We start from the raw sequence: 26,727 nt of genomic DNA, 5'->3' as shown, positions 1-26,727 counted from the left end.
ATAAAGAAGTTAACTGTCACAACCAAAAGCAGGACACCTGTTTACTGGTGATCATACATATTTTCAGAAATTTCTTTGAAATTATGATGGTCTGTGCAAGTGTAGATGAAATGGAAAACTATGTTGAAACTAATGTACATGACTTATTTTGCCCGCTCTGTGAAACAGTTGATGTGTACCATTGTAAAACTGCAAAATAGTGCATCTCCTTGATCAGCTCTATCTTCTGTGTGCAAAAGCCATGTGTTTCCACTAATTCTGTGATAGAACTCTATGAAGACGTCTTCTGCTGGAGCTGTGTGTGAATTTTATTCAAGAGTACTAAACATACCCCAGTTAGTTCCATTTTAGGACGCATCCTTTCAGTGCCATAGAATAATGTGAGGTATTTGGCATAGTAATGACAGATAATACATAGACATGGCAAATAATAGAGAGAGACTGTGAGCTTTAGTTTTATACAGACATCTTCTCCTGTTCCAGCATCTTGCATCCTCTTACTCCCCCTTCCCAGGACGAATAGAGATGGTGAGATGATGCTTTTCCAGCTCTGGGATCCTCTCCTTTGGGGTTTTGGTTGTGTGTTTCAGAGGGAGAGGGAGAGCAAACAAGCAGCCTGTGTTTTTAAGCCTGGCTTCATCTCCCTTTTCCAGATACTCTTTAGTTTTGCAGGGATTACTTTTTCACATATGAAAAAATATATCGGTCAGTGTGTTCTGGTTTGTCTGTCTTTAACAGATTATTTATCTGCTGTGAGAATTGTTGGTTACCTTTATTATAATCTGTTTTTCTGCTGGTAACGCTGCTTGAATTTTTTGTATGCTTCCTACTGGATGTGGTTGTTACACGACCATGAAATTGTATGGTGATTAAGCTGTGTTCCAGCATGGAGAACAGGGGGAGCAATCAGACAGTGAAGAAAATTAGATTTTCTCTTAAAAGTAAACTTTTAAGTCTGCTGTCTACCTCATTCATAGCAGTTGTATTGTATCATGTGCTTATCTGCCATTTAAAATGTTTTAGTGTTCTAAAATAACTGATGTTGGCCGCTCTAAGGATATGTCTTCTTATTTAACAAAGGTTGTAAAATCTGTGATTTAGCATTAATAAGCTGATGCAGTGTTGCTTGAAATGGTAGTAACATTTAATTAGATCGACACCTGCATAAGCTTTTTCCTTGTAATCATAGTATACTTCTTTCAATTACAGAAATTTGTTTTCTGATAGGAATTGTGCTCTTTTCTGAAGACTCTGTTACAGTATTTTAAGAAAGAATAGTCATAATTTGTTAGAATATCAGTAGCATCACTGCTTTAAGCAGCTCTGATTCGGATTTTTTTTTTTTTTTTTTTTTTTTCCCGTTATTTTGGTAATCTTTGCAGGTACTGTTGCAGTTTACAACGCAGAGAATAAATTCAGAGATAATCTGAAGTAGCATCAGGATGACAGCTGGCTGTGTTTGATACATTCTTCTAGTTCAGGAATAAAAAGAGTTAGCACGAAGTGGAACTGCTGGTTTTGATCTTTCTTTTCCTGAATGTTATTTTATGTGTGTCTGTTTGCCAGGGACTTGTCTTTGTTCATGCAGTGTTTTCAGCTCAATAAATGTGCTTAAGCATACAGTGTAACCACTGTTTTGGAACCTATAAAGGTGACTAGCATGAGTTGTCTGAACACTCACCTACTGTCACATCTGCTTTAAGTAGTGCCGGAAGAGTGTTTGTGCTTAGGACATGTGCTGTCTTTTACTGGAAAAATACTGTTCATGGGGAGATAGAGAGGGTGGGGAGCTGAGAACTGGTTTACTTGTACTTCCTTGAGCAATTTTCATATTAATTCAATACTCAAAACTCTTTCTGAAAAATGAACAAGTTCCACTATAATTTGCACCTTCCCTAGGGGGGGAGTGGTGAGCCTTAGGGGGTTAGTGTTCCAGTGGCATGGTGCAGTCTGAGAAGTGTAGCCAGAATTGGACATGAAGTGGAGCTTTGCATTCTTGTTGTTTTACTTATAGCAATAGTCTGAAATCATTGTTATGGTGGTTTTCTTTCCTAGCCAAAGTATAAAATAACTTGTAAATGCACAAATCTTTGTTGTCAGTTGAGTAGTTTACTCCCGTATCTAAGTGATCCTAAGTAAAAGTGTTAAAACTGTTGTGTTTGTTTCAGGTTATTAAAAGACGATAAAATCATAAAATGAAATTTGTGTTAATATTCATTGCTTTTTCTTGAATTATCTTTCTTCATTTTAAATACCATAAAATGGGTTATAATCTTGAATAATTTTAAGTATAAAACAGTACAAATGTTTTTTAGCATGACTTAAGTTCAGATTGTATAAGTGGTTTCTAAATTCATGTATTAATCCTTTTTAAGAACTAAATATATATAAAGAAAGGATTTAAAGGAGTTTGTCACTCAAATTAATGCAAGTTCTGTAAGACATGGTTTCTACTTTTCGTGTTTAGTTCTGCCCCACCACCACCTTTTTAATGACGCTACTCTAATATCTTGTGTCATTTTACAAACAAAATTTATAAACATTTCATTGATGTTTTTAATGGTATTGCTATCTAAGCAGAGCATTAGGATTCCCTTACTTTCTGCCATCTACTGTGTTTTCATTCTGTGTTGAAAATAGTTGGGTATTGGGAAAAAATCTGTTCAGTTTTGTTGTTCTAGTTGGGAATTTGGAACTCGGAAGCCGTTTGGCAGTTTATCTGGTTGGTAATGTTTGTTGGACAGACTTGAGAGCAGTTCCTGGGTGTGAATGCCAAGCTGAGAGGTAAAATAATGAAAGGTAAGAAGATGCTGGAAGGGAGTAAGAGAGGCTTTTTTCCCCCTTCTTTGTGGTCAGGAATTTGTCTTCTAGCAACTAAATGGATCAAAGACCATAATCTGACAGGATTTGGGCATACTTTCCCAAAACATTACTGACTACAAGACTTGTCGTTATTGTTACTTACTGAGAAATACTGAATAGTGAAATATTGAATTATTTTCATGTTTTGTGTAGTCCTGCATAACACCAGTTTGAACCACTTCTGGACTAGCTGTTTCTTGGATTAATTCATGACACTAGTTTAAAGCTTATGCTCAAAAAAAATGAAGCATTGCTTTTAGTTAATGGTGTGTTTGCATGTTTGAGCAGGACTTGATGATAGAATACGTTTTCTGAGATTTCTTTAAACATACTTCGTTTGTATGTTTGACTTCAAGAATGTATTCCTACAACATTGAAATTCCTAGTCTTTATGGAATCTCCTATGATTTAAGTGTGTGAAATAACTGGAAAATACAGACAAAAAGTACTCCTGAAATTTCCTAAAATTAGTTTCAGTAATTGAAAATTACTTTTAAAATGTATTATTAAAAATTACTTATTGTCAACAGCATTAAACTAGGAAATAGAGGTGCTACAGACTTCTTTTTTCTTCACTCTAGTCATTACCTTGGTATCTATCTCTGTTGAAAGTCAAAAATGGTAATTAATCATCAAGGTTTCATGTAAGAATTGGCAATGGTGGAGTCTTTATTGTTTCTGTGTAACCCGCATTTAACACGCAGTATATCCTTTATGGGTAGATGAACAGTTTTAATAATATTTGCATTTTCCTCATTATTTCTGCATACATAAGCTTGCCAGTGTCTTGGCAAAAACATTCTAGGGATGTGGTGTTTAGCTGACATGGCTGGATTTGAGTTAAGTATTACGTTTTGAATATTAAGGTTTGTAAAGAAATTTTGATATGGCTTGTAACCAGTGCAAGTGAAGAGTAGAAGCTCTTACAAAATTGCTTATAAACCTGTATTTTGTGTTTTAAACTGATTCTGGTTTCAAATGTTTGCCTAAATAGTTTTGTTTCCCAGTCATTTTTAGTTACTTATTTTTATATTTGTGGTTATGATACCATTTCCATAACTATGCCTTTGTTTCATTTTACAGAGGAAATAAAGGCTGAAACAGAAAAGCAAAGGTATGTGATAGTTCATCTTATTGAGTGATAGTGCTTTTAACTTCCTAAAATGTGTACCATACTTATTCTGCATTGGGAGTATGGGCTCTCTCTGAAAACCATTTTCAGTATGTTTTATAAAGTTGGTGATGTCTGGAAATAAGAATACTGCTTCTGTGACTGTCTGTTATGGTGCAAGGCACAGGGTCTGGGACTAGAGGCAGAAGATAACTTAGAGAAAACGGGTTGATACTGTCTGGCCAGAGAGGGTAGGGATGGGGATCAGGGTTAGAAAAAGTCTTTGTAGGTGGCGCAAGAGGAAAGTGTTAGTGACGGGGCCTGAGCTGTTGACGTGAGTTCAGAGGAGAGGGAAGAGCCTGGACTGCAAATAAAAGACTTCAACTGTGAGTGAGCGAGAGGAGGAAGTTGGGGGGAGGAAGTGGGAATGGGTGGAGAAACGAGTGTAATTTGAAAATACAGTGTCTGGAAAAGACCTTGTTAGGAAATAGATGTAGATTTCTGGAGGCAAATGCTCTAAAAGCGAAGAAGCCAAAATTGCTATTCAGCACTCTGCTGCTGTCATCGAGTTCTGGTTTTTTTTTTAGGTATTGGTAAACTGTGGAACCCATTATTAGTGTTTAATTACATGTTCCACAGGATCATCTTCATTCAGTGTACGTTACTAACCATGAGTCAAGGCTGTGTGGTGAAGATTGCTTATACCACTTACTGAAAGAATTGGATCAGTGGGTGAAACTGATGATGAAAGTGTTCTTGCAGCTTAGGCAGATGAGTGCTGCCTGGGGACCTGTAACTGAATTTCTGGTTTAGCCAAATCGTTTAAACCACAGCTATCAAAATAGGCCACTAATGATTTCTGCTCATCTCCTGGGTATTTGAGATGAAATCTACAAGTTTTGGTTTGGAAAATATGAGCACTTGTAGCTGGAAAGGAAGCCAGTGGGCACTTTGTTTTGAAAGATATAATGGACAATTTAATAATCAAATATGCTTAAAAATTTAGTCTTGCAGCTTATCAGATTTGTGGATGCATCAGACTGAATCACTGTGCTTTAGTTTCTCCGATCTGAGAATAAAGTCAGTATCATCAGCTCATAGTAAGGTTGTAAAATTAAATGTAATATTTGTGTAGTGTTCAGAAAATGTTGCACTAAGCACCACAGAACAGTCTCAGGCACCAAGTAATGTGCTTTTATAATAGGCTTTACTTTGAGTATTATAAATAAAGCAGAAGTCCACATTGTGAAGCATGATAAGAAAAAAAATGCTTAATGTTAAATATTCAGTGAGGGATATTTGTTCTGCACATTGACCAAGGGAAAGTAATACCTGATCCTGTGGTTAAATAGCATATAACGAGAGCAATGATATATAATAATTTCTACAAGTATGGTTCATTCATCTATGAAATTTTGGTGCTTAAATTCTGACCTATTAATATCTAAAGTTGTGATTTTTGGGGGGTATAATGTGTGTGCCTTACGCATGTCCTTTTTCAAAACATTTTGATTTCTTTGGTGCTATCTTTATTTTGACTGTAGCCTTTTGCTGCTATGAAGGCACTACTGGACTTGGAAACTCTGAATGGATTTGCGCTATTCTTATTACAGAGTCAAACTTTTAGATGCAGTAGAAAATACTGTTTTTCTAGCCCTAAGAAAAGAGAAACCTTTTGGTTTATCAAATTATTTTCAGCTTCATATTTCTGTAATTGAGATTTGAATATCCTAACAAAGGATTTCTAAAGCTAATTCTTTCAGGTTTTTCTGGTTCCTATTCAAGGAAAGTGATCTCATGTTTAGTCTGGAATGCAGTGAAAAATACAGTTTCCACCTGTCAGAATGTTTACATGGAAAACTGCTTCTTTTGTTTTGTTGTTTGTTTTTAAACAGAACTGGTTTCTAGTAATGGGATGGGGGGGAATGGAATAGGAAAGAACAGGCTGATTTATATAACCCTCATACAGGAAATGCTGCCAAAACAATTTCTAAAATTAATTGCTTAATACATACCTTAGTCTGTTTCTATGGCTGATAGGTAAACATCAGCATATTTCAGGCATATTTCGTAATTCTTATGGTTGGCAGATCCTTTGGCGGAAGAAGTTTTGCTGGGGACAGTTTCTGGTTTCATAGTCTGCTGGAAAAAACTAGCTGAAGTAATTTCTTCACTGACATTAAGAAGGAAAGACCTTTTGGCTTTCTCTCTCCTCTGTCTCTGCTATCCCCTTCCGATCCATCAACAGCAAGATGATCTTCCTGAGTTCTTTCCAGAGACAAATAGAGCATTATCTTCTATATTTATTATTTTGTGCATTTTTAAATAGCTTTCGAATAAGAGAAGCTTCAGGCTTCTGCAGTAGATACAGTTTCTTCATTTTTGGAATCTCTTCATGGCCTGGTCCTTGTTTCTGAAAAATCCTGGTTGTATTTGTGAAGTGCTCTTTTAACCTAATTTAAATGGCATCAGTACACATAATGACTAGATGACAACAGTCTTGTCATAAGACATGGGCAAGAGATACTACCTCTCCGTTCCTCAGAGAAAAGCTTTTATAGGATTTAAGAACGTAGAAGAGTCATGTACTTCCCCTGCAACTTATCTAATTTGGGTTTTGTCCAAAAGAGCTCTCTTTCCAGCAGCACAGCATTGTGCAATAAATAAAGTTATGCATCCAACAGGAAAACAAACTTCTGCCCTGCTTCAGGGAAAAAAAATACATAGGAATAAGCCCTTAAAGCTTCAAAATAGAAGTTATTTAGTAGAAAGTAGAATTTTAGTATTAATTATTTACTGTTAAGACTTAGAATTTAGCTGCCCTCTTTAAGCAGCCTAAGCGAGTGCTGTTTGAATGTGGTTCCAAACATCTTCTCAAGGACAATCCAGCTTGCTCCTTGAAAAGCTGAAATTAATAATTTATCATACTGGTTAGTTTAAGGCTCTTTCCTTGATGCACGGGACTGCATTCATTCTTCAGCAACATGAAAAATGTGTATTTGCTATCCTCTACATTCCTTGAAGCATCTGATTTAATTTGCATCAAATGCATAAGACACGGATTTGAAATTACTTGTTCTGTAAAAATGTATTTGAATTGCTGCAAGAATTTTATAATCTTTGTCTACAGAATATGAAGCTCCTTTCCTCTTTTGGGAGGGGTTTCGGGGTTTTGTTTTTTTTTTTTTAATACCACTTATCAAGTCTGCATAAGACAGTGTAGTTTACGTTTTATGTAAAGATTCATATGTATGCATAAAAAAGGTCAGGAATGCTTTATAGAAAGGTGATGAGCTATTCTGTGGAATGACAAATCTGAACATCTTGCTTTGAGTCAAAGGTGGACTGCATTGATGCACACAAGGTAGTGAAAAATTGCCTATTCGTAATTGTTCCTTTTAGCTGAGTACTGATGAGCATGCCATTTCTAAAGGTGCTGTAAGCAAAAAGACTTCAACAGCTTACAATTTTCTCTGATTTTGTAGTTAGTCATTTCAAATATATTGCCCAAGTGAGAGGCATTGATAAGTGCTGAACTCTTCAATTCATTGGTGTCATCTGAAGCACAGATTAGAGCAGAGTTTGCAGTTTTCTCTTCCTTGGTGGGTTGGTTGGTTTGCTTTTTCCCAAGTATGCCTAAGATTGAAGTTCAGATATGATTTAACCTCCAAAATAGATGTACTTTTTCTAAGTACTAAACCAACTCGTATCATAATACAGTAGTTGGGTAGTTCTTACCTTTTAGGGTCATTAAAATTTTTGGCAGCTTGAATTTTTACCTGTTCTAGTAATAACAGATGAGACTTCTGTCAGAGTTATTATTTAATGTGGAAGTTACACTGAATAGATTTCCCTTGTTCCCTTCTTGCCTTCGTCAACCAAGGAGAGTCTTCCTGTTTTCAGAGGAAACAAGTCTTTTATGCCTTTCAAACAGCAGGGACCACTGAATATCCACTTAGTGTGCAAAATGGGACAGTTTGCCAGATCCACAAAGGAGCAGATGAAGTATAAAAGCTATAAGGAATATTTAAGAATGTTTATTCAACCATACTACTGTTGTGTTAACTTCATAGAAGTTACTCTTTCCTAATGTTAATTTTCTTGGTATTTTATCTTATTCACAAGCATTGTGGTGGTAACTATTTGTGTGATTGCTTACAGCATTCTAATACAATCACTCTGTTTAGCCCCCCTCATGGAGAAGCAAAGCCTGGTTCAAGCACTCTTCCACCTGTGAAATCAAAAACAAGCTTCATTGAAGCAGACAAGTACTTCCTACCATTTGAATTGGCATGCCAGTCTAAGTGCCCCAGGATTGTCAGTACATCTCTAGATTGTTTACAGGTCTGTATGAAGATCAGCTTTAACTGTCAACTGAAAATTCTGTTGATTTGGAGGGGAGGTACATTTTATGTAGCATAATGTCATTGGTTTTCTATTATTTTACTTTATTAAACACACAGCCAAGTGTGTCTTATTATGTAGTGCATTTATATGTTTATTTGTGCATATATGTGTTACCACAGTTACATGCTTGAATCAGTTTTATTGTGTTAGTGTAAAGCTACCTATTTTCATGTGTTTATGTGTTAAACTAACACAGCAAGCATAGCATTATCAAATTCATGTTATGTTGTTGACAATTGCAGTAAAATATTTGCAGTTTGAGATTTCAAGCCTCTCAAATGTCAGAGGCTCTTGTAATGTTTTCAGAACAAATTCTGCAGCAGGGAATTTAGCCATTCACTTCTCCTGAGTAGCCCAACAGTAAACTCAATAAATTCCCATTCACGGGCACAAGAAGGGCTGGCATGCTGTTGCACTATGATCCATTGCACTATGATCCATAGCTACTCTGTATTTTTAAGTAGGAAGGTCATGGAGATTTACAAATACTCTCATGCCTGAAGTGTTTGGAAGAGGATTTTGTTAATTTTGTAATAAATTCCATTTCAAAGTATTGAAGACTTAGAGAAAGGTAGGTATAATAGAATATTTAAAACCAGAAGAATAGCAGTGAACTTAAATGGAAAGCCTTTGCAGCTGGGTTATCAGGTATTAAAAACAATTCTGTGCTGACTACATATGAAGACTTAGCGATGTGAGTTATTTTTTGGAATTCTGTTTCTTTTAAAACATTGTTGACTGATGAACAAAAGCTTTAAGGTTAAACTTGCTGACAAACTTCATATTGCCATTGCTGAGTGAAAATTGAATAAATCTGGAGGACATTTTAAAAAAATCCTTGATGTTTTATGGGACGTGGTAAAATGTACTGTTTTAATTATTCTGTGCAAGTTAGAGTGATCTAGGGAATTTGTTTATTATAACAAAAAAATGACTTATTTTTTAAGCTCTTATTTATGCGTGTTTTTTTTCTTCCCTCCAGAAACTTATAGCATATGGGCACTTGACAGGGAATGCTCCAGACAGTACAACTCCAGGCAAAAAATTAATTGATAGAATTATTGAGACAATATGTGGCTGCTTCCAAGGCCCTCAGACAGACGAAGGGGTTCAGCTACAAATAATAAAGGTAATGATTAATACTTCCAGTATTTGTAGTGGTGACAGCAAAAAGATGTTCATGATCTCAGAGTTCAGAAGCAGAATTGTTTAATTTGTAAATGTAATGGTAATTTTAAAATATTTTCTTGATCCTGTTTGAGATGAAGACTTGTTATCTTATGCGCCTTTCCCTATTCTCTCCCGTTGCATTTGGGGTGAATTTTTGGTTGTGACCTGAAGTCTTGTGCACAGACCACTGAGTGAAATCTCATTCACAGCAGACCTGTGTCACTTTCTAATTGTGAGGAATTGCTATGAAATAATCCTGCACTCTCAGTGGGGAAGATGGTAATTAAGCAGCAAATCTTGAAATCTGTTTTGGAATTGTTTTGTGAAATGCAATTAGACCTGGCAGTCAGGCGTTACCATAGTAGCTTTGTGCTGCTGTGGCATAGACTTTTGTTTGAAGGAGGTCTAAGGTTTCTTTCTACAGCTTATATAAATGTTGCATGTGGAGTTTTTACAGATAACTGTTTCTGGGGAACTTTAGCTGTTTTCTGATTGCACTTATTAATTATGGGTATTCATTACAGGAAATTATGATGCCAACTAATAGAAGGTAGGCACCTAGTGGAAATACTGTACTCCTGTAACAGTAGTCCTTGAATGGTTGTGATGATGAACAGTAGTGAGGAATACATTTAAAGTTAGTAATGAGTAATGGAGTGTTTGTTACCTCATATTCTTGTGTATATGTATCCTGAGGTGTTGACATTTCTCACAGATTGTATTTACTAGTCTGACTGCAGAATGCAGTTTGTACTCCTTCTCTTAGCTCAGATCTTTTTCTTGGCACTCCACTTCTCCAGCAGATAGTTGTTACAAGTGTTGGTTTATGCTGCTGTTGCCTAGATCTGTTGTGTTGTTCTGCCTAAGCATTTAAGACATTTTTCATATTTCAAAAGGAACTCCTTGTTTAGTTTAAACTTCCAGTGGCTGAAACCATTATATCTCCTTCTCACTGTAATGCCTTCTTTCTGAATGCATTGTTATTCTGGTCCTCCCCCCCTGAAGGGAGTTACCCATGAGCTGGTATTCCTGCTGTCCAAGAAAGTAGTTGAGAAAGTAAATTCTTCAACAATTGTAAAATGCATTAAGCGTGTAAGTTCCTTTAGTGCCTTAACTTTTTGCCTCTTCAGATTTACCTAATTGCCATGCTGATTGCCTGAGAGAGCGAAGAGTACTGTTTTGGCTTTGATCCCATGTTTGTCCAGTACACTGAACACTATAAAAAAACATGAAAATTAGAAATGACTTTAGCAAAACCCAGAACTTTTGACTTCCTTCAGGGGAATAATGAAACTTCTAAGTCAGTCATACTCTCTTAGGTGTCGTAACTCTTCAGTTACTGAAGGGCTGAGGGTGGACCCCAGTTCTCCAGTATGAATTGAAGGATGAATTATGTGTCTTGCCAGTCTCCTCTGTAGTACTGGTGATTAGTATGTTCTCTGAAGAATTTTAATGCCATCAGGGAGATAGAAGGCCTGGTCTTGGATCTCCCACTTTCTGTTCTTGCACTCCCAGGCTGTTACTCACAACATGAACAGTGCTTCTGCAGGGCAGCTGTATCACTAACACCAAGGTAAAATCTGAGAACCTTGATGATTCAAACACCTTCTTTCCTGGAGGAATATCTCAGTTCTGCATGCTGAATGGACTGCCTTTTATAGCATGCTGCCCTCAGTCTTAACATCTGGCAGCTAGCATTGGATCAGAGTTCAAACAAGATGCTGTGTGTTCCTTACTAGATGACTTTCCAGTGGCAGGGTCATCTTAAGCGGGTTCCCAACAAACAGAGCCACTTAGGTGTTCTGAAACTACCTCTCTAGTGACTACCAAGGAAATTAATCTTAATGAGACTGAGGAGTGTAAGTTGTCTCTCTTCAGGTATCTAAGCTTTGAGGTGTATTTGGTGGTGGTTCTGATAGTTGATGGCTAGTTTAACTTTTCTGCCCCTATTTCTACTTGTGTGCTCCTATCTCTGTTATCCCCTCATTTTTCTATCTGCAGACTCCACAGCAAACCAGACTTTGGCCTTTTCCTTCCTTCCTCTTGTAGTTTAGTTTGATTTGGTGTTATTTTGATGAGAAGCCATGCAAATTCTTGTTCAGTTGTTATGGTGGGGGTTGCTGCGGTAGAAATAAAAACCAAGTAATTAGGCTACTGCTGCCACTAAAATTGTTTATTCTTGAAATGGCCTCCCTTGATTGAACCTTTTTGCCTTGGCTTCCTCTGCTAGGGCTACTGTGGCATTTGTGGGGTGGGTGTGGGTGTGTGTGCAAACTTCTCTTGACAGATGCAGAGGTTCTAGTTGAACTTTCTGTCTGGCCTTTTTGTTCTGAAGACCTACAATTATGACAAAATTATATTTTTTTTTTTTTTATAAGTCTGTAAAGCAAGAATAAGGGTGAGGAAGAAGGATGGAACATGAGATCAAGATCTGCTGTCCTTGGTCTGCTGTATAATGAGTGTTTATTATCATCTAGATACTTTTACAGCTTTACATGCTCATGTTTGGCCAAGAAAAATTTCTGTGTGTGCTTGATAGCTGTAGTCTGAAAAGTTGAATGTTACTTTCGTGATCACTTTCTGAATCTACCCTGTGCAGCAGACTGTTCATAAGGTCAACTCCTGTATGTGTCTTCTTGCAACTAGTCATGCTGTCAATATGACCAGTGTCCCTGGAACAAGGAAAGTTGAATCAAACGTTGCTTGCACAAGTCACCTTTTGAAACTAACTAAAAATAGAGGGCAACTCATTGGATTACAGAATGGGAAGACTGTAAAAGCTAACTAATTCTGAGGAGTAAAAATAATGATAAGTTTGAAACAAACCTGTGTGAAAACAGATTCCAAATTGAGAAGGCTCTTAAGAAAAACTGAGTTACTTAATCTGAAAATGCTGTCCTGTCAGTTTGCAGTTTTATTTTTTTACAGAAGGATTGTGTTTTCAGAGTTGGACATAAAACACTTCTGTTTTGCAAAAAAATATGCATCAGTTTAATTCCATATTATATTCTTGTTCATTTTGAACATATAACTTTTCAATGAAAAAGATAAAACTTTATGTTCTTACATGATTTATATTCTTTATGTTATCTTCCATAGGAGAAGCTAGAACACAGTTCTGTTTTCTGCACTGTCCACAGCCATAATCCTTCAGTGTGTTTCAGGACTGGTAACTGACCACATGCTTGTGAATATGGAATTTATTTTTTTTTTCCTTAAAATTGATGTTAAGTAGGAAAAAAATAATCAAATACTGACAATTAATGCTCCATTGTCAGTGAAATCTGGTGTAGAATCTACCATATGACACTGTTGTCTGAAATCACTGTCTAGACTGAAAGCATGCTGAAAGCAAACACTGTGTTTTTCTATTTTTCATACCCTAACAGTGTATTTCCATAGGTTTTCAAAGATGGTAAACTAAGATAAACATAAGTCTCTCAAAGCTGTGGTAAATGTATAGCATTTGTATAACATAAATGTATGATATAAGTCACAACAAATTGGAAATGGTAAAAAATAGGAGATAATATCACCCCTTGCTCACAATGAAAATGTCGCTTGGAGAACTGTGGTGTTGTGTTCTGTACGATTATGGTTTTTTTTAGTGTCATTCATACTGAAAAATGATATATCTGGAGAGTTATTTGATATATTTATAGAATCATATAATCATAGAATCGTTAGGGTTGGAAAGGACCTTAAGATCATCTAGTTCCAACCCCCCTGCCATGGGCAGGGACACCTTACGCTAAATCGTATCACCCAAGGCCTCGTCCAGCCTTGTTGCTTTGTGGCTAAAGGACTTCAGTCTCCTGCGTTTTTCTAAAAGTCAGTCTGTAGTGACATGCTGACACAACATAAGTGAATGTTTGGACTTCAAGTTCACTTAAAAAAATATTATTAAAAATAACCCTATGGCCCTTCTCAAAGCAAATGGAATTACATGGTTTCAATAGCAAATACAGTAGAGAGAGGAGTTAGGGACACTGTGTTTTATGTGCTCTCTTAAGAGCTTGAGAAATCCCAAGCAACTGAATTATGAGTATTTCACACAAAGTAAGTGTGGTTGCTGATCAGATGACAGCTGTACTGTGTCATAAATTTTCCAAAGATGAATGGATTTCCTGATAGGAAGAGAACAATGTCCCTGAGTTGAAAACTAGGCTTACTAGCAAGTCTGTATGTAGCTGCACCTGCCTCTTGTGCGCTGTTAAATTGTTTTCCTCATTGTAGTTCCTTTCTTTAACCATAACCAGTCTGTTCTTGCAGAATATTCAGTGTGAGAGGAATGAAAAGTACAGGTACAGACAGACTTTTTAGCAGAGAATTAACGTAAATTTAATTTACCTTTTTAAACAACATCCATTTTGCCTCACAAATCATGGTATCTCGTGTGCGTGTTCTAACGCACTCATTTTACATAAAAGGAAATTCACTAAAATTGCAAATATGCTTCAGGCTAAAAGTAAAAATACCATGGGTGTTGCACAAAGATACAGCCTGTAACTCAAGAAATGATCCTGAATATTTTTCTCCTTTCCCAAATCCATCTGATGGTTGTTTATGAAAATGAATAAGCTTTATTTATAGTAACTAGGTAGAGGCACAGAACAATAGGTCTTTTTCAAATATAGAACAATAGGTGTGAAGGACTGGAAGGAAAGCATAAGGAAACAATCTCAAAGTCGGGATGATAGCCAGTAGTTTCAGAACAAAGAAAGCTTGATGGCTGATGGTATTTTTGCAGGCTTTGTGGCTAAGTGGGCTCTTGTGGAAGGACCTGAAATACAAGGAGATAGTGCTAACATTGTTTTCACAAAGGTTTCCTTCAGAGCCTAAAGAACAGCAAAGGGGAGGAATACAATAAAGTAGGGTGGTTTTGTTTTGTTTTCTTTTTTAATCCTCTCTCCTTAGCTCACACTGAAGATATTGGATGAAAACAGATGAGCTAAGTGTGACCAGAAGTGGGAACTTGGTTGCAAAAAGCCTTGAGCAGCAAATCTACCGTGATAGAAAAGAGCAACCTAATGCTCTGATTCCATAGGCAGTAAAGCCACTGCAGTAGCTTGCTGTTTCTGACCTGTGCAGGGAGGCATTTTTTCTATCCAGGCTTTGCTCCTAGGTGTCCTAGTCCATCCTTTGTCATGGCATGCATTTAATAATCTGAATCAACTGAAGTAACTTTTAAAAACAAGAATGGCAGAATCACCTCTGTCAACCTGCTGGTCACTCTTCTTTTAATGTAGCCAGGATATGGTTGCCTTTCTGGGCTGCAAGGTTTTGGGTTTTTTTCTGGCTCATGTTCAGTTTTTCATGTACCAGAATTCCCAAGTCCTTGTTGGCACGGCTGCTCTCAGTCAATTCATCTCCCAGCCTGTATTGATACTGGGAGTTGCCTTGACCCTAGTGAAGGACTTTGCACTTGGCCTTGTTAAACCTCATGAGGTTCACATGGCTCCACTCCTTCAGCTTGTTCAGGTCCCTCTGAATGGCATCCCATCCCTTAGGCATGTCACTGCACCACTCAGGTTGGTGTTGTCTGCAAATTTGCTGAGGCTGCACTCAATCCCACTGACAGTGTCGCTGATGAAGATACTAAACAGTTCTGGTCCCAGTACAGACCCCTGAGGGCCACCATTTGTCACTGATCTCTATCCAGATAAGGCACCACAATTTTGTTATGGCTTTTGCATGTCCTCTTCCCTGAATGATGTTTCTAGTAGCAGAAGCAGTGTGTTAATAAGTTCTGTGATGGTGTTGAAGCATTGCGGAGAGAAGGTAAGAATTAAGGATGGTGGTATAAATTTCAACTTGGCACTTCAGTTTTAGAAGGCTAATGACAAATAAACTGAATTTTGTGAGGACAGAAAAGAACAGTACCAGTGTTCAGAGACTTAAAATCCTTTAACAAAGCCATCATCTACAGTACATACCTTTGTGATTTCTTTTCAGTTGGTTGGGGGTTTTCTTAATACTTTTTTCTGTTTATTTTTGATTTCAAGAGATTTGTAGTGGGCATTAGGCAATACTACTTTGTAGATTGTAGCATGAGATGCTGTTTAGTGGTCATACTCTCCAGTAAGAAATATATGTACCTCCCAACATCCACTGATGGAAGAACTGAGGCACCACGGGTAAAAGAAGGAACCTTAAGCAGACTGCTTACCTAGAAGCAGAATTCAGATCTCTTCAGCGGTAGCTCAGTTAAGTGTGTCTTTCAGGGTGTTTGGTTTCTTTTCCCATTAGGCTGTACAGTGCTTTTTAAAGGGTTTGAGTGAGCAGTAGATTCTCTTTGTCCACTTGCTGGTGCCATGTGTGGACAGAGGTGCTGACAGTGTCAGTTAGTGAAATGCAGCTTGGTTTGATGAGTAGATTACACAACACTTGCAGTAACTTTTGGTTTTAACTGTGATAAACTTACAGGAGTATGAGCTTTCCAGTGCTTCCAGATCTTTCTTTCTTATCCTAAACAACCCCTTAAATCATTAACTTTGTCAGAGTCTTTAATTCATAAAATTCCCAGATTTTTTCTACTGGAGTGCAGCAATCAGTATAAAGCCTGGTCTCCTGTGCCCCAAGCTTTACCCCTTTCCTTCCACTCTCCAACAGGTACCTCTGACAATGTCTCCATGCCCTGCCTCATCTTTCATCTGCCTCTGTCTCTGCTCTTTAATCCACCGTGTCTACGCCACATAATACTTCTGTGTTACTTGATCTTTTAGAGGATTGTTTGGTTTTGTTGTTTTTTTTTTTGAGAAGAGGGAAGCAGAAACTACTTCAAATGGAAAGAAAGAAGTGAAAGTCTACAGAGGGCAACACCAGTATTCTGGCATCTACCCAGAAAGAGTGTTTAGAAAGGGTAGTTAGAACTGCCTAGTCTCGTACTCAGTCTTTATTCTGCACATTTATGTTTATTTGTAAAATAGGTTTTGAACCCTTTGGATTGCCCTCCAGACTTCACAGCTGGTCTGTTGTTCATGTTTTGTGTCTGGAAAATTCTAGGATGACTTTTCATTAACTACCTGTCTGATAACTCCTTTGTTTATTTCTTGCTGTTACATTCTGTGAACCAGATATTTCCTAGATATGTTGATTAAAAACACTTTCAATTTAATGTAACTGATATGTATGATCTGATGTGGATGTAAGAATGCATGGGGAAATGTAATTGAACTGCAGTTCGAGATATGTGCTTAGTTATATTTTAAATGTGATTCAATTTTTATATTAATTTATAAACTGATTTATAAGAAAAGTTTTTACTGGAAAATACGTGTTTGTGTTTATTTAGGCTTTGCTCACTGCAGTAACATCTCAACACATAGAAATCCACGAAGGAACAGTGCTACAGGCTGTAAGAACATGTTACAATATCTATCTAGCAAGCAAAAATCTTATAAATCAAACCACAGCCAAGGCCACTCTAACACAAATGCTGAATGTCATTTTTGCACGTATGGAAAATCAAGCAGTGAGTATCTCAGTATCTTTATATAGAAACTAGCTCTTAAAAGCAAACCAGCTTGAGAGATTTGGTTTGTCATGATTATTAAAATTTTTGGCTTTAATGAGTTATGTACTTTGAGGAGAGGAAAAAATCCGGTATATATTTTGGGGGCATAAGAGTGATATATAATATTTTTCAACATTTTAATGCATAGTAGTCACTAACAGATACTTCCTTCACTGAAACTGCTATTGCGAATTGTCAGCAGGGACCCCAGTATATGCCCTGTACCTTCTACTGCTGATAATAAAGATCAATAAGGTGAAGTAATTGTTATAATGCCTATTAAAAAACAAAACAACAACAAAAAAAAATAACACCACAAAATACCAAAGAAATGAATAAGCAGAAGCGTGGATTTGAAAACTGGTTGAATTCCTAGCTACCTCTAGAAGTAATTCTGCTATATTATTACAAATTCTAAATTTTCTCCGAGTATGTATTACTTAAGTCTTTCTCAGAGGCAACTCTGTGTTTATACATGGTACTATCACAATTGAAGATTTATGAGATGCCATATTTATAAGTCATGACAAAAACCATGCAGTACCTGAATGCTTTCAGAAATCTGTGCAGTTACTGTCCTTTTAAGGAACTTAATAAAGAAGAGTATTATTACTATTATTATTGTTGTTGTTATTGTTAGGAATTCTTCATTTTTGCCAGACTGTATCTAGTCTTTGTGCAAGTTGATAAACTGTTCTGCTTGTTTTGCACGCTCAGGGCAGTTATTTTTATATAATCACTAAAGAATGCTAGAAGGAACTATTTGAGCTGTAGTTTGGAAGGCAGCATCCACTTGGAGATCTATAGTGCCACAAAAACCCAACAAAACTAAACTAGTCTGTCACATAGTTTTAAGTATGATTTCTCTCTGAGGATCTGTCTTCTGTAGTGTTTTGGAACTGTGGCTCTTTTCAGTTTGAACTCCTGTTTTTTGTTGTGTTTTTCCCCTGGATGTTTAGAGTTTAGATATTGGAAGTATTTCTAATACAAAAGATGCATTTTCTTAAACTGTTACAGCTTTGTGAATGCCGTGTGTAAGCAGAAAAAATAAAGATTTCATATTTATAAAGTAATGCATACAGTATGTATAGAGCTCCCTGTTTTGTTTCAGTGGTGAAGTTCTTGTGTGATTGCAATGTTTTTATAGCTTCAGGAAGCAAAACAGATGGAAAAGGAAAGACACAGACAGCAACACCATCTACAGCAGTCTCCTGTAAGCCATCATGAGCCTGAGTCACCCCATTTGAGACATATTCCAACACAGCTGTCCAAAGAACATGAGAGGGAACTTGACCACAGCACAAATGATGTGGACAAGAGCCTTCAAGAAGATACAGAGGCAGAAAATGGATCTGATATTTCTAGTGCTGAAAATGAACAGACAGAAGCCGACCAAGCCACAGCAGCAGAAAGTAATCAGTGTGTACTTCTCTTTAATGGAGGGGAGGGAAAAGGTCTGTAAGAAGAAAGGCTTGAGGATTGGGGTTTTTTTGTTTTTTTTCTCCTCCCTCTCCCAAATTTGGAGACAGGCATATATTTTGAGATAGCTGAGTAATGTAAAAATGCCTGTTGTCCTTGTTACCGCTGTTAAACTTTATCATGAATACCCTTTAGTCTTACACTCTGTTGTAGTCACTGTAGTAGTGCACTTTTTGCACCTATGTAATATTGTGAAAGGTTTTGAGAATAGAATCTCAAAGCTACCAGTTTTCAGTGTTTAATGTACCTGAAGATACAAAATCGATGTCTTTTGTTGACGTAGGTGTGCGGATTAATCACCATTTACAAGTTAAACGCTGGAGTGCTTATCTTATGCAAATACTATTTTGAAAGCATCCTAACACTTTTTTTTTTTTTAAGGTGCACTCTCCTATCAATATATTTGTAATTTAGTTTTTAAATGAAAAATGGAAGTAAAATATCTTAATTCCTCAGTTTCTCATTAATTTTTGTTTGGGTTTGTTTTTTTTTTAAAGATCTTTCTAAATCTGACGGAGGAACTTATGATGGTGAAAGCAATGAGTGTGAAGAGAAGGCACAAGAAATTGTAGAAAGTATTGTGCAGGAAATGGTGAACATAGTAGTTGGAGGTATTATATTATTATCTGTCTGGTCAATAGCAACTGCAGTCTGAATCTTGACATTAGGAATTATTTTAACACTTCTGAGTATTTAAAATATGTCATTGAACTAACGTGCTGAAAGAAACAGTTTCAGTTGTCTTCATTAGGCTGGTTTTCAAATCTAGCTGTGCATTATTTAATAGTAAAATGGACAAGGTTTCATGTGTTAATGTACACTCCCTGAATTGGAGACTAATGTTCTTTTCAGAAATCCAAGTTCTTGTTCCTTTATTTTTTTCCTGTTTTTTTTCCACATAAACTCTTCAGAAATGGCCTGTCTGCAGTAGCAGGGTTGCACTACATACTTCAGCTTGTTAGAAAGTATATATCAAATCAGTGAATGCCTTCCCCCACCTCCCCCAGTACTTCTTGGAAACTTGGTAGAATGGTGAACCTAGTAATGTCAAATTTTGTCAGTTTTTTAATTATAATTTCCATTAGTGGGAATTAAGGAGCATTTGGGAATATTTTTAGCTATGTAATGACATCTGAAGTCTGCCTTAAGCTCCTCCTATGATAGTTACGATTGATATAGTATTTAAATATTAGATTTAAAAACTCTTTAATTTGCAATCTTATGTTTGTGTATAATTTTTACATCTTTTTAATAGATGTGGAAGGGTCTGCTGAAAGTGCAAGTGGCGATGGCACAATTGTAACATTAGAGGATGGCAGTGACAGTGAAAACATTCAGGCAAATGGAATTCCAGGGACTCCAATTTCTGTTGCTTATACACCATCTTTACCTGATGACAGATTATCTGTCTCTTCCAATGACACTCAGGTACAGACATCTGTAAATTAGGAAATACGAAAAAAGTAGTATGTGTTATATATTGCCCCATAGAGTATACAGTTCCAAAATTAGACAACTCAGTTCCCTGTTTTTTGAAGTGCTTCTGAGAAACTAAAACTAGCCTTTGATATACATAGTGAACAATGTAGCCAATTATACACATAATTATGTAATTTTAATGTGCTCTTTTCAGCTGATAGATATTTCAAGCCTATAGCATGGCCTTAATGCAGCAATTTCAGATTAAAAGTTTCATGTCTGAGAGGGTTTAATTTTCATTAATAAGAGAGATGTGAAAATACACTCTTGTATAAGATACCAGCCTGTGTGCAATATCAACTGACAGGGTATCTGTTGCCAAAGTGTACTGAGTAATTAGGTTTGGGAATATTAGATCTTAAGCTTAGAAAGCTGTACTCACATATGCCATACAAATAGATAAGCATTAAACATGTTGCTTATATAAGGAGCAAAAGTACAGAGTTGCAAGAATTTAGTAATAGGGGTAATTATTGTACTATAGAAATTTTACCAATTGTATCTTGCCACAGATATGTAAATACTTGCATTCTCTATTAAACTGTTATGTTTGGCTTTTATAACACTAGTCATATACTGAAGATATATGAAGGGAGTTTACTGCAAGTTACCTTACTTAGACTTGACCTAACTATTTTCATGACAGTCTTTAATTCTGACTTTTAACTTTTATTTATTAGTGAGTTTATTTTAACTGGCCAACAGAATATTTATTTTCTTTTGTGTTAATTTAGTCTTGAGACCATAAAGCTACAGTGAATTGGTTATATTTGTATATGTTAACTTCTTGTTGCTAGGAGGTGGGGATTTCCCTACACACCCTGCTAATGCAAAATGGAATACTGAAATATGTTAACTTCTTTAGGAATCTGGAAATTCTTCAGGACCTACCCCTGGTGCTAAGTTTTCCCACATTTTACAGAAGGATGCCTTCCTTGTATTCAGGTCACTCTGTAAACTCTCCATGAAGCCCCTGTCAGATGGACCACCAGATCCGAAGTAAGTAGAATTGAGGTTCTCCTAACCAGTCTTTCTATTGGGGGGGGGTGGGGGGAAGGTTCTTTAAATATTTTTGAGAGTTCTTAGTCACTGAGAAAATACTGGTATGGTAAAACGAACTTAGAAACTTTGAAAAGGTACTTTTATGTTCTAATCCATCTTTTGTATGTCAAATGAAAGCAATTGGTGCTACCCATCTACCTGGTTTGAAGTTTCATAACAAAATCTTTGCTTCCTGGAAGTATATCTTAATGTTCTTTTTGGATGCTCTTCCTAATGCTTTTCAGAAGGGTCTGTACAGAAGGTCTTCAGGTATTTTTGGTCTCACCTAATGTTGTTCTGCTTTTAAGTAATACCTAGGTTCTGTTTATGCCCCATAGTTTCTTACATCTCTTGCATACTGGGTATCCAGTGCACACACCCAACTCTACTTAATATAAGCTCCTCATTCTGACCTGATAGTAGTTATGATAAATTCGTGATACAATGTTCCATTCTTTTGCTCAGGTTGGATAATTTTGGCAATATCCTTAATTAAAAAAAAAAAAAAAAAAATGTTTTGAAACACACCCTTTATATGGCTATTTTAAAAATCTTGTCCTCAGATTAAAGATAGCATATTTTCAATTTGGCTTTACGGTAAACAAAAAAATACTCTCCTTTATAGATGGGTGCCAATATTAATTGTGAGTACTGGCAAAGGACTTTGGTTTTGTGATCTTGAATACAATTTATATGCATGGTTTTTGAACATTAGAAGCAATTCAAGAAGATTGCTATTTTGTTCATAAGATATTAAAACTATGGTATGACTTCTGATGGAGGCTCAGTATTTTTCAAAATTGGATCAGCTTTACTGTTTCATGGTCTAAGTTTTACAGCAGGTAACTTTAAGACACTTTAATTGCTGATAAGGGTTGTGAATTTAATAAGCTGACAAAAAAATTGATGTAGTAAAAAGGGTCTTGAAGGGTTAGTCTAGAGCCATTTTCAAATTATCTAGTGATGTACTACAGAAAGTCAGGACCTTAAAGAATGAAGACTAAGGCATGGGTTTTTTCCTCACTTTTTGAGAAGGGGAAATGCCATGAAAATCCTGTGGCTTTAGTCAGTTCTCTGAGCCTAACACTGTCCATTTATTAAAGGTTTTAATGGGTTAACTCCCTCTGGAAAGAGCAGCAATAGCTACTGAGGCACTTGGAGAATCTCACCTGAATCCATGGAGTCCTTGACTTTTGTATTGGAACGGATTAAGCTCTTCATGTAGAGTAAATTGGAGGAAATGGCATTTAAGGCAACAAGAATTAGCTGAAAAAGCATTTAAAGATGTCCTGTGTTTGGAGGAGTGCCTAGAATTTATTGGTGGTTCTGAGGTGTTGATGGCTTTTTGAACTAGTAACAAACATGCTGTAATTGGAAGAGGAGGCGTAGGATATCTACAGCATTTTAAAAAAGTCTTCTTTCCAGTTAATTACAGACTTCACAGCTACTTTATTTTAAATTTAGCTAACAGTACATGGACCTTTAGCTTAAAATCAGAAGGCTAGGAGTTGAAATCAAGGTTATGTGCATGGGAACCTGGTTAATGTCTTAATGTCTTTATCTTCTTTTTCCATGGAATGAAATAAAATGGGGGAGGAATGTCTTGAAGGTTCACTTACTAGATTTTAGTCCTTAAACTTGTTTTAAATTAAGTGGACTTTACACATCATACAGAATTAGTAAGGCCAGCAAGTTAGGACTTCAGTTACGAGCTGACTCTTGCTGGAAGTAGGCAATATCTAATATTGTGTTTATCATTGAAATTCATATTTAAATTCTTACATTTCATAGCAGAGTGTGGACTGGTCACATGCTGCCTGCATACTTGGTACAATGGGATGCAAAACTCAGGCCTTTTGCATCAAAAGGTTATGCTAGGTTCCATGCAGCTGTTCAGAGTCCAGAGCCAGGCATTTTCTTGAAGAACTCCTAAGAAGAGCTATTTTGGGGCGTTTACTTTGACCTACATTCCATTAAGAGGAATGTGAGGATCAAATTCCTCACTCAATTTAACTGCCAATGTTTTGCTTCTCAAAAGTGGCTTCAGACAAAGTCTAAATTTGGGATTATATTCTATGAGTTTGAAATGTTTGCAGATTGATTAATTTTTTTTCCCCATCAATACCCTCTTTTTTTGCCAGCATCTAGAAAGCATTGAATTTATTTGCAACAGACTTGCTACTGGAATTACTGTTGCTGTTGTTGTTAAGCTAGTATTTTTGCAACATACAGCATAGCCAACTATTGTGCGTGTTGCATGTTATCTTGAAGTGCTCCTTTGCTGTATTTGGGCTGTACTCTGAAAAATTTCCTGTCACTGTTCCTTTTGTTTCGTAACTGTCCTTCTGTCAGTGGGTGGTTGTTCTGTGAAAACTGTGGACTGTCTTGTTGGGAAAACCATTTGTGTCTGTACCTGCTCTTCAGAAGAGCTGTAGTCTTTTTTCAGATTATCACAAGTGGGAGAGAATGCATTCACCCAGAGTACTATTTAAATTCATTATATTTTTATAGATACAGATTTCCTTTACACTTTGGTGTGTGTGTGGTTTGCGTTTTTTGGGGGCTGGTTTGTTTTTTGTTTGTTTTTTTTTAAAGCATAAATAGTAGCACTCTTCTGACATGAATTCTAGCTTATCTCACTCTGTAAAAAACATGATGTTACTGTGGAGCCCTTGACAACGCTACAGTTGCCTGACTTTGCTGTTTCAACGCTTAAATGAGGCATGTTATATAGCTTAGCTGCTCTTGGAGTGTGATGGGGACAATGGTTGATAACTAATACGAAATACAGTATTTGAGAAAAGATATTTCAGTGTTGGAAGCAAGTAGGTCAGGCAGTACAGCTGTCTTTATGATCCTTCAGCTCTCCATACTGGTGGAAATAGAGGAGGAGGAGGATTTTCCAGCTTTTGGTACTCAAAGTTCTGTAGATGGACTGGCTATTTTAGATGGGTTCTTCCAGAAAAAAATAGCCATTCAAAGGAAAAAATGCTCCCTTCATCCTCTGGCTAAGATGGGCAGCATTGCCTGCTGTTGCTGGTGTTCTGCAGTGATGTCTTGCAGAAGAGCGGTTCAGTAGTAATAGAGAGAAACAGTAACTGCAAAAGGTTATTCTTGTCCAACTTCTTGGCTGAAGAGTGACCACTTCAACAAAAAAGATCAGCATCTTTTTATGACTCTTTCGGCACCAGGTTGTGTAAGCTTTATTTCATTAATATACAAAGTCATTGTGGTGTGTACTGACCTTTCAAGAGACTGTTGTATTTTTTATGACTTACACTGAGCTGATGTGCTGCATTGTTTTATTCTAGATCTCATGAACTGCGATCAAAGATTCTTTCATTGCAGTTGCTTCTGTCCATTCTGCAAAATGCAGGACCTGTCTTCAGGACAAATGAGATGTTTATTAATGCTATTAAGCAGTACCTTTGTGTTGCACTGTCAAAAAATGGAGTCTCATCAGTTCCAGAAGTTTTTGAGCTTTCACTTTCCATATTTCTTACCCTCCTTTCAAACTTTAAGACTCATCTAAAGATGCAGATCGAGGTATGTTACATGAATTCCTAATTTAAGGGGTGGGATGTTACGTGAACATTTGTTTATATTTTTGTGTAGTTTGCTCTTTTCTCATATAAATTTGTTCTCTTTTTGGAATCTGTGCTTTTGTGTAATACTTGCCAGATCTTCCTATGCTGTTTTTTACCCAGTGGCAATGGACTTGCTTGCAAGAATACCTTGAAACCCCCTTCAGATAAAATAGCAGCATTTTCTTTGGAATACTTACAAATTAATTAACGTTTACTCTGTAAGATCAGAAGTAATGTGATGTGTGGTGGTGTTGTTTGGTGAAATAGAAAGTGATGGGAAAATAATAAGTAAGGCTGTTTCATCCCTTAATAATAGATGTTAACATAAACTAAGAAATTTTAGAGTGCAAACCATGCCTTGATTTATGCTGTGTTTGAGGTGAATTTTTACAGTCAACTTATCATGCCCAAACCCGCTACTACTACTGTATGAGTTAGTTTCCTCTATTTCGAAGTCGAGTTTTCTGTTGGCTGTTGCGCGGTATTAACATGGTGTGGTGCTGAAACTCAGAAATGAGTAGGTTTGTGGATAATCTTGGTCAACTAATGTTCAGTAATGCAATTCAGAAGTCTTAGCTCTGCCCTATGTAGTACAAATTAAAAAAGAGTAAGCTTATGAAAAGAATACATTATACATGGTTTTGCAAAGGAATTTCAGAATAAAAATTAATGCATCGTGTTTCTCTTTGAGGTTGCTTGAACAAGTTTCTTTCTCTAGGGAAATCCCAGCTATCTGATTAGTGTAACCACTTCTCTTTGTATATCAGGGCCTACATCAATATATATCCTGAATAAGATAATCTCATTCCTCTGGTCTCAAAAAGTGAATGCACAATCTAACTCCCGGGGCCTTAAGTAGAAGTAAGTCCATATTCTTAGCAATGAGAGTTATCCAAGTCCTGACAAACATTGCAGATTTTCTCACTGGATCAGTATATTCTAAGTCTTAGAGGAAAGCAAGACATATATACAGGCTTTTTTCTTGACTTCTGACTCCTGTGCTATAGGGTACAGGCAGCTTGTGGGAATGATTCTGGCCATTTGAACCACATGGATACCTTGTGTATCCTGTGTGATAAAGAACTTCTCTCCACAGTGAGTATAGTAGTGTGCACAATGTGCTCCTACTTTCATTTTGGTAATTTTATGTTCAGTATTTATGTGAATACTGAAGCCTACGTATTGCCCTCTGAGTGTAGAGATTAAGTACATGAAAAGATGCTAAGAAATGTTGATAATGTTGCTGTTATAAGGACCTTGAATTCAGGGATTTCTTCACCTATGAATGTGACTGTGTAAGTTGGTATGTTGTGGCAGCTTTGGAGGAAGAACCTAATTTTGCCAGTATTATGTCAGAAGGGTCTTGTGTTCTGATCACTTACCAGGTTACTTTGATACCTTCTGGGGAAAAAGCAATAGGATTTCCAGTATTTCCTTGAGTATAGCTTGGATAGAAATACAGGTTTGATGGGTGATGTGCCTTGAAAATATGATGCATTCTGAAGACTTTCAAGACAAACTGGGCGTGCTCAACAAGACTGTAGTGCATGTGTGGTGTTCAGCACATCAGACAGACTGGGCTGAGCTGCTTTTCAGTCACACAGCCTGCTTCCCAGCAAGTGCTGGATTTGCTGTGTTTTTTCAGAGTTACAAGTCAGCATGTAGGTGGTAAATGCATTGCAGTCCAGCTTCCCTGACAGAAATTTGATCAGCTTCCACCACTGCTATTCTTTCCCCAAATTCCCAGTGGAAAATGAAGACACATCTGAGGAAAACTGGGTAAGGGATGAAGACATACCTGAGGAAAACTAAATACAGGGTACCCTACACTATTGTAGCAGCTTTTAGAATATGCTAAATTAGGACCCTCAGCACATAGCAGGGCTGTCTTTCCTCCTCACAAATAGGAAAGCCAAAACCTTGATGCTGCCGAAGTATCCATCTATTACGAAGTACAAGGGACAGCAGTTTCTAGAAACTTACTCTTTTTCTTGGTTGTGAGCTAAGAATTCCTTTTCTTTCAGCTACTGATCTTAAAGGTTATTCAGAAGATGTGGGTAGACAAGTAGAAAACT

The 26,727-nt window shown here is 36.8% G+C and overlaps 1 protein-coding gene across 4 annotated transcripts in view; it reads left to right on the top strand.

The window, feature by feature from the left end:
• Window positions 1–26,727, top strand: part of ARFGEF1 (ADP ribosylation factor guanine nucleotide exchange factor 1) — a 93,086-nt gene that overhangs the window by 26,374 nt on the left and 39,985 nt on the right. Inside the window, exons 2-10 of one of the 4 annotated variants that reach the window (XM_057426060.1) lie at window positions 3,946–3,976; window positions 8,161–8,317; window positions 9,363–9,509; window positions 16,845–17,024; window positions 18,214–18,478; window positions 19,043–19,156; window positions 19,801–19,973; window positions 20,890–21,023; window positions 24,377–24,611. In XM_057426060.1, the coding sequence (XP_057282043.1) occupies window positions 3,946–3,976; window positions 8,161–8,317; window positions 9,363–9,509; window positions 16,845–17,024; window positions 18,214–18,478; window positions 19,043–19,156; window positions 19,801–19,973; window positions 20,890–21,023; window positions 24,377–24,611 (1,436 nt within the window). Of the gene's footprint in view, window positions 1–3,945; window positions 3,977–8,160; window positions 8,318–9,362; window positions 9,510–16,844; window positions 17,025–18,213; window positions 18,521–19,042; window positions 19,157–19,800; window positions 19,974–20,889; window positions 21,024–24,376; window positions 24,612–26,727 lie in introns of all 4 variants that reach the window. The other 3 variants (XM_057426059.1, XM_057426061.1, XM_057426062.1) reach the window with 3 other exon arrangements.

The sequence above is a fragment of the Pezoporus wallicus genome, unplaced genomic scaffold, assembly GCF_028554395.1.
Source record: "Pezoporus wallicus isolate ANWC-B61680 ecotype Strahan unplaced genomic scaffold, APGP_CSIRO_Pwel_v1 contig_4131, whole genome shotgun sequence".
NCBI classification, from domain to species: Eukaryota; Metazoa; Chordata; class Aves; order Psittaciformes; family Psittacidae; genus Pezoporus; species Pezoporus wallicus.
This window is presented reverse-complemented; position numbering and strand designations above follow the sequence as displayed.